Below are 8,618 nucleotides of genomic sequence, written 5' to 3' on the forward strand. Positions count from 1 at the left end.
AAAAACTCGAGGAGACAAATTTTTTAACTAATATTTGTGTTGATGATATTTTTGCGCATAAAAAATTATTTTTTTAAATATAAATTTGGGGTCTTTGATATCTCCGTTGATGTTTTGTGTATAAGATAGAAAAAAATTTAGAGCTCAAAAGACTCTTGGATTTGCCTTTTTTTATCGTAGGATAAATATTTGGAGTTTGTGTATTGATAATTGATTTTCTCTTAATCCGATGACTCTTAGGGATGTCAATGGAGCATATATTGAACGCGAGTACTTTACCATTTCATTCCACATCAACTAAAATGTTCCCCATTTTCATTCCCCGCTTCGAGAAATATTCTTTTTTCATTCCCATCAACATAAAAAAAAAAAATTCAAATTTCTATTATTTTCAATCAAACTAATAGTAAAAGAAAAATAAAGTTTATTCATAAAACAAATAAAAATTTGAAGACATTAATGTGAGTGTCGTTCCAATAATAAATATATCATGTGAACAAATTTATACTTGTGTGAAAATATAATTAAATATAATATATAAAATATATCAATATATGTTATTTTAATAAAGTTTTCTGGGATGAAGTCATTATGGGATGGAGATAAAATTAAATCCCTATCCTCAAACCTCTTTCGGAGGGACTTTCTCCCTATCCCTGTCTCCATGAGGAATAATTCTCCGTCTTCAGATCTCCAAATAGGACAATGTCCACAGAAATCCTCATTTATAGATCAAATTGACATCCCTAACTACGAGACACACATAAGATCAAATAACCTAACTTCCACTTAAGAGACCAAAGACTCTACCACCTTTTAGTTTTTGTTTTTTCATAGGAAAAAAATGGAGTAATACTTTAATCAAGAAATTAAACTCAATTGTTTAATAAACCCCCTCTATACCAAATTGTCCGGAAGAATCTGAGTTTATTTCATAGTAAAAATAATTATTCATTACACTTTACTTGTCTGAAGACCGAATTCTAGAGGTCTAATAAATGAATAAAAAAAATAGTACTTCCTCTAGTCATTTATATTATAAGAAACACCTAACATTTTAGGTTCATTGCATATTTGAAGTACTAGACAATTACCCGTGCGATGCACGGGTTTTATGCGTTGTTTTATACTATAACATAAAAAATTATCGCACGGGTTTTATGCGTTGTTTTATACTATAACATAAAAAAATTATTTGTATAGGTAGTAAATCTAAAATTGAAAAATAAGTATTATCAAAATAATAGTAACAATATAGAAGTTATCTAAATGTGATATAGATATTAAATATGTGTTTATACATTTTAAAAAAATTATTTATACACTACATTTGAAGTCATCTTGGTATATTCTTCATTAACATTGGTTAGCAATATTTTAATTCATTCTTTAAAATATCTCTAGAAATACCAACATATAATTGACCATTGAAAAACAATTGATGTTGGAACATAAAAAGTTTTTTTTTATTATAAATTTCATTGGAGGATTCTGAGTTGGATAAACTACTTCATTATCAAATCTGTCATTTATAATTATTTGAAACATATTGAGGCAAAGATAAACCAACTTAACCGCGTACTCAAAACTGAATATGATAAAAATCATGAACAGCATACAAACCATCAGTAAATTTTATTTTATCTATTTTTTTTATTAACACTTCAAATTGATTTTTATTTGGATCAACCAAAAGAATGTGACGATGAATTTGCGTACCAAAATCATCAGTAAATAGTCTTGACAATCGACCAACTAATTATATACACAAAGATTGAACAAAAGATTATTAGCAAAAACATTACCTATTATGAACCAAAAATAATAAAATACACAAAATAATAAAATGAAGAAAAAAAATTAAAATGAATAGTAACCCAAAAGAATAATAATAATAATAATAATAATAATAATAATAATAATAAAATAAAATAAAATAATAACATTTAGTACCACACATTAAATGAATGTAAGTGGGTGGATATAGCTAAATGAAAGGTTTTCATTGGTTTAAGTGGGTGATGTGGATTAGAGTTTAGATAGTCAATTGGACAACTATCTAGGATTTATATATATAGATATGATGTATCAAATGCATTTTTTTTTAGGTTACCATGATTATAGCTATTGCTTATTTCTGATTGATATGAAAATGAATCCAACTCTTGACCACATAATTAAGAGGATCAAAACATTTACTACTTGAACTAATTTATTGTTGGTAGATACATTAATTATTTAATCACCCTAAAAAAGTGAATTGTCTTTTATAAAATGAGATAGTACTATTTATTTATTTTTATATCAGTATTATTTATTTATTTTAAATTTTTTAGTTTTGACCACCAAGATTATTTATTTTCATTTGTTTATCCTTAATTTGTTACTAGTATTTATTGTAGCCTCCAACTCCCCATCTTTGGGAAGCAGCTGACAGTCACAACTCACAACTCTGCAACCGCTGCCAAAAGCTTAGAAAAAACGCATTCGCCGACTAACACAGACATATGGCTACCAAAAACCCTTCTTTCAAGGTTTGCTTCATTTCCCTTTCTTATTCCCAATAACATAATCCAATGCATACATTTTCATATTCCCGTTTTCATGTCATTGAATTTGTTATCTTGCAACAGATAATTCTCGGTTCTTCATCAAAAGCTCGCAAACAGATTCTTACTGAAATGGGATATGAATTTACAATAATGGTATGTTATTATGTATTATGTATTTGTGTGAAACTTATATAAGTTGTTGTAACTCTAATTTACTTGTATGATTAGACTGCAGATATTGATGAACAAAGTATTAGGAGAGAAAAGCCTGAAGATTTAGTAGTTACATTAGCTGAAGCTAAGGTATGACTTATTTGCTTCCATGTATTATTTTGTTTTTATTTTACTTTGTGAATTGTGAATCCTTGTTGTCCCTTTTTAATGTAGAAAGAATTAACTTTGTAGCTGAAGCTTCTTTTATTTTTATTGACAAATTAGTCTTCATTAGAATCTCTATAACCTTGTAGCATTGACTCTTCTAATCGAAGACGTGTATGGTGTCTGACATGTGCAGGTGATCAACAATGACACAATACCAACACATGTTTTATCACATTCAATTGCTTAATTTTCTCAAAGTATTAACTATGTTGACGTGTTAGTGTCGTGTCTGGTGTCTGTGTTGGTCTCAATGCTTCATAGCTCTGATATATATGTAGTGATGATGTCGTAAACCAGGCAATTATAGCTATCCAATGGCTGCTAAAATCATTGTGCATTGTCTCCGTTATACTTAAAGGACTGAGGAACACTAGAATTATAAATTATTACGTGTGAACACTTGTTTTTTTTTTTTTGCGTGAGAAAAAATATGAGACTATGGTTGTTAGATAATGTGAGTAGTTAAAAAGGTGTGGATTGAATGATTTTGATTCTTGCTTGTAGTTGGTTGTTAGAAGGCGGGAATTCTATATAAGTTCATTTAATGCTCCAAGAGTGATTAAAGACTTTGGGGTGAACCATCCTAAATGTTTCCTATATCTAGTTTGAAGAAATTATCATTTTGATCCATTTTTCATCTTCTCAAATCTGCACACGGTTGAGCATGAGAGGCTGAGAGAGGCAATGGAAACACAAGTACATGTTCTTGTTTGATTTCTAATATGTTTATTTTAGAAGGACCTATCTAATGTCTTTGCATCTGATTGCTGTGATTGCATACACATAAAAAGTTGCAGGTACCAAACCAGAAAATTCTTCTTGAAACCTAAATAGTTAAATGATAGAAAAATGTAACATAAAGTAGAGAGGTTGTACACAATTTGAAGTCCACTTCACGTATTCATTGTTCCAAAAGGCACATTTAGTGATCTATCTAACCGTGGTATACTTCTTTAGGCTGATGCTATTGTGCAAAGGCTCCTTGCTGATGGTCCATTGGAGGCAGATGCTTCTACAACACTGTTAATCACTGCAGACACTGTATGTATTTTTCTTTTCGTATTTCACTATTTGTTTGTTTCAACTATTCATCGCAGATAAGAATGATAGCTAATTTATTTGCATATACATGAAGAAGAAAGGCTAGACTTTGGTTTTCCTTTTTATAGATGATTTCGGTTACTCTATTTCTGTTCTTGTTGTGCCAACTTAGTCTCACTGAGAATGTTGTGCACCCCAGCTCACATTCTGATGTTATTTACAATCATATACATTAATTTAATTTTGACAAAACATGAATATGTTAGTAAAAGAAAGGAGAGAATGACTAACCTAGTATTGGAAGAGTTGATAACGTCACTCTCTCCTCCATTCCTGGAGTAGCCTAGTTGGGAGACAGTCCAATCCCGGGGGATAAAGTCGGACATCCTGCTATCAACTAGGGAATTAGTCTCACAGTGGGCTCAAAGGACCTAGTTGTGGGGATACCATGGGCACCTATCCGGGGTCAAAGACCTTATTTACGGTAAATTAGCATTAAAAAAAAAACAAGAGAAAATGTACATTTCGGACAAGAAATAAGGAATCCTCCGAAGATAAGATATTCCTAAGCCATAGACTTCCCTCTCCACTTTCCCATATGGAACAGATAGATATTTGGAGAAAGAGAACATTAACTAAAGCAGATGAACCTGCAGAAAATATAAAAAAACCTTGCCTGTGTTTTTGGTATATTAATACTCCCTCCGTGGCAATATATAAGCAAAATTCACCTTTCTAGATTATAGACCAAATACATTAATTATGCAATGAATCTAAAAAGGTGAATTTTGCGTATACATTGTCACGGAGGGAGTATTAGTGTTCTTTTATTCATATTCCATTTTGGTGCAAGTCAGGCTAAATACTTGACTCAGACACGGCTTTTATTCATACTTTGAGTCTGGGACTTCATTTCCCCTGCATCTCAGTCTATATAGTGCTGCTGAAACTTTTAGTTACAATCTAAATCCTTTATGTCCTTTTACTATTTTTCTTTTGGCTGAAGTCTAAACTTGTGTTGTGTAAGCTTGTTTATGATGCTACAAATAAATGTTTTGTAGGTTGTTGTATATCGAGGAACAATCAGGGAAAAACCAACTAGTGAAAAAGAAGCACGGGAATTCGTCAAAGGTTTGTATGGATTTTAGTCCCCTCCTTTTATTGTTGGTAAATTATATGCAGATATAGCAGCCACATTCACAAATGTGAATCATTATGCAGGATATTCTGGTAGTCATGCAGCTGTGGTAGGATCTGTTGTGGTGACTAATCTTGTGACCGGAAAACGTTATGGGGGATGGGAGAGTGCAGAGGTACCATTTGCTTCTACTCGAGCTCATTTATAATCTACATTCCTACTAGATTTTTGGAAGTACCTTGTAGTATATTCATTAGATGCTGCAAATTCTCGAGTTTACTGATTTATCGACAGTACTCAGTATAAGAAAGATTCACTCCCAGGGAAAGAAAATTTCCCTCACTTTTATAGGATGTATAAATTTGATCGCTACGTTTGTAAAATGCCACGCAGTCCATCTCTAGCTCTTAACAAAAAGTTAGTCAAGTTAGTCCCTGTCCATCTCAGAAGTTTGTCATTTCCGATTGGTCTCTGGAATTACATATCTAGTGTTTATTTGGTCCATAAAATTACATACTTCATATCAATGAGATCCCTGCGATTAACAAATATGGGAGAAATGGACTGACGTGACAAACTTTCTGCAAATTGAGAGACTAACTCAACATTTTGTGAAAGTGGAAGACTAAATTGACACAACCTAGCGAAGTGAGGAAATAAGTTGAGTATTTACTCATAAAAAAGTGACACCAGCTTTATTCTACATTCCCCTCCCCCGTATATCAGGCTTACTCTTTTAGCCACCAACCAGGCTGCCTTATTATCTTTTGATACACATTTAATGACTCAAATATTTGTCTTCGGTCTTCACAGATAAAATGACTGACATTTGAAATATTGTCCCCATATGACAGGTTTATTTCCTTGAAATACCAGACGAGGTCATTGATAATCTGGTAAATATTTATAGAAGTACACTTTTCACCCTTGCACTGAGCTAAGTATAAAGGTGAAAAGAGTACTTTGACCAGTTTCTCAAAACATTTGATCTTTTGAAATTTTCTTTCAGGAGATTCTTGTCAAACCAAATACTATGAGTTTTCTTATTTGATGGGAGCTTATCAGATTGATGACGGAGTTACATTCAACGTTGCTGGGGGTTTGATGCTGGAACATCCGTTGACATTACCCTTTGTGGATGCGGTGGTTAGTCATCTTGCTCTCTCAAGAACACTAATTCTCAAATGCATATGCATGCACATAACAACAAAATAATTAGAAATATGCATTTTTTGCACAGACTCATACCCTTGTTGCCATCAAAATTCAAAATGAGTCATAATGTGAATTACTTTGATACCTTTTTTCTTATGCTCCAATTTTTATTCCTTCTCTTTTGGGTTCTTCCTTTTATAACTGCAAGAAGCAAAGATTTGTAGCTTTAGGCAACTCACTCATTTCTCAGACATCTATGCCAATTGAGTTACTTTTCTAGAAAAAGGTTTCTTTCAGGGTGATGTAAATGTGGATTTATCCCTTTTCCCTGTTTTCTTAACAAATGAGCCGTGTGTGATCCTTGTGGTAGGTTGGATCAACCGATACCGTGATGGGACTTTCCAAAGCTCTTACAGAGAAACTCATAATGGAAGCTCTATAGCTGCTGCAGTTGTACAATTATATTCTGATTGATACCATGTGCTGGCCGACTGTAATATTACCTCAATGATATTCAAATGCTTTTTTATATTACACCAATTTGTAGTACATATGATACGAGGATCCGTGAGACCTTGATGAATTTTGTTTTATCACAAGCTATCAGCTTGTACACTTTTATGCTTCTGTTTCTGGTGTTGTCCAACAAGAGGCTTCATACCATTACCATAATTCAACCGTTCGATATAACTAGGGATGACAGGAAGACTAGATTCATAATAATTTTAAATTTTAAAAATTGAAAAGAAACAGCTCTTATGCAACGGTCAAAATAGCAAGATTTTTTTTTTATAATTTAAAAAGTAAGTTTTGTAATTGAGAAAGAAAGCAAAAGTCATGTGCACATCCACTTGACATCAAAGAGACGTTGGTGGATAGAGCCACGATCTTTGTAATAGGAACGAAAGAATGGAATGGATTATCCAGCATCTCTGACAAAACAGTCTTATGCTCTGATAAGATATGATGCTACAGTGCACCGATAATCCTAACTCTAGCGTGAGTTTCTTCAGGTTTTTAAACCTTAGATGAGTTGAAATTATGAATTTAGTGGATTTTTAATTAACATGCAATTAGTTGTTGATTAAAAAAGAAGTCTGATATTTGCTCTATGGTAATGAATGGGAATGTATGGATTGTTTTAAATTGTGATTCTGGATTTAGAAAAACTGTTTTTAGGCATCATCCATGAATCGAATCGATTCAAACACTAGAAAGCTGTAAAATCCTGTTTTTAGTACAATGTGAATCGATTCACAGTGCCTTTCAGGAACTGTGAATTGATGCGTAAAAAAAAAAAAAAAGAACAGTGAATCGATTCATATAGCACTTATGGTGGATTTTCACTGCTGAATGGATTCAAGATAAGTTTCAATCTTCTGATGTAAATGAGACTCGAATTGTTTTCAATCTTCACATATAATTTGACTGACATTTGATATCAAACCATATGAACATAATAGTTGGAAATGAAACAAACATATAGTTCAACTACCTTTTCTAACTCAAATCATGTGCATTTCAAAGAAATAAATGAGCAAAATCATTTGGTGTCTATTTTTTATTTCTGCTGTTAGATTTTCCAAAAAAATCATTTGAAACCTGTTTGTCTGCATTAATTTAGATAACAAAATAAAGTTAGCAGGAATATTTTTCCAAGAATCATTACTACTATTACTTGGGTAAATTGAAAAAATTGGTAAACCCCTCATTGGTTTTCCAGGGAGTCCTTTTGAGTTTTTCAGTTTGATGTTAACCGTCATATTTTAGAATTCATTTCAATTGAGCAAGAATCATTTCAAGATAAGATAAAACACGCCTCCAAAGCAGGGGAGGCATCTGGTGGTGGGGACTGGGGGCACCATGGAAGCTGACATTGCGACTCGGTTAAATTTATGGGCTAATTCTGTTAGGTGCAAGACTCAATTAAGGACTTCTCTGTGGTGTTGGAGACATGTCCAAGCATTACATGCCATATAATAGTCACAAGCATATAATAGTTGGGTTTCAACTCATTCCTCTTCTGATATAGCTACACGGATGGAAGCAATTGAGCAGCGAGCAAATGCTGCAGATGACGATGCTCGAGTTGCACAGGAGAAACATTGTAGAGCAAGTTAGCGCAAATTGTTGCTTCCATCAAGGATGACCAACACTGTCACCATTCAGACTATGAGAATGATGACTTTGAATATGACTCTGTCAACAACCTAGATGATTATTTTATGTTTTATTCTATCTTTTTTAGACTTATTTTATTGTTTCTTTCTTCTGAGACTTCTTTAGATTAGACTGGATCAAACTGAATTCAAGTTATATAAAAATGATCATATTTTGGTCTATTTTTGCTT

General features: G+C 32.5%; 1 protein-coding gene across 3 annotated transcripts; it reads left to right on the forward strand.

Moving 5' to 3' along the window:
* The first annotated feature begins 2,407 nt into the window (after positions 1–2,407).
* On the forward strand, positions 2,408–6,894 carry LOC123921678 (7-methyl-GTP pyrophosphatase). 3 transcript variants are annotated; one of them, XR_006814142.1, is made up of 9 exons: positions 2,408–2,534; positions 2,634–2,705; positions 2,781–2,855; positions 3,891–3,974; positions 5,036–5,105; positions 5,196–5,287; positions 5,967–6,008; positions 6,122–6,258; positions 6,638–6,705. XR_006814142.1 is itself a non-coding variant. In XM_045974319.1 (9 exons), the coding sequence occupies exons 1-9, from the start codon at positions 2,508–2,510 to the stop codon at positions 6,707–6,709; spliced, it is 615 nt and encodes a 204-aa protein (XP_045830275.1). In that variant the 5' UTR covers positions 2,408–2,507; the 3' UTR covers positions 6,710–6,894. The 3 variants fall into 3 exon arrangements, 1 of the variants encoding a protein (XP_045830275.1); XR_006814143.1 differs by having other exon boundaries at positions 5,967–5,993; XM_045974319.1 differs by having other exon boundaries at positions 6,178–6,258; positions 6,638–6,894.
* The last annotated feature ends 1,724 nt before the right edge of the window (positions 6,895–8,618 follow it).

The sequence above is a fragment of the Trifolium pratense genome, linkage group LG4 (assembly GCF_020283565.1).
Source record: "Trifolium pratense cultivar HEN17-A07 linkage group LG4, ARS_RC_1.1, whole genome shotgun sequence".
NCBI lineage: Eukaryota > Viridiplantae > Streptophyta > Magnoliopsida > Fabales > Fabaceae > Trifolium > Trifolium pratense.

Excerpts from the sequence above, each read along its gene's own strand:
- LOC123921678 (XM_045974319.1), top strand. The coding sequence starts at position 2,508 with ATGGCTACCAAAAACCCTTCTTTCAAG. Across the intron at positions 2,535-2,633 it reads CCAAAAACCCTTCTTTCAAG|ATAATTCTCGGTTCTTCATC; the intron begins GTTTGCTTCATT and ends ATCTTGCAACAG. Across the intron at positions 6,009-6,177 it reads ACGAGGTCATTGATAATCTG|ATTGATGACGGAGTTACATT; the intron begins GTAAATATTTAT and ends GGAGCTTATCAG.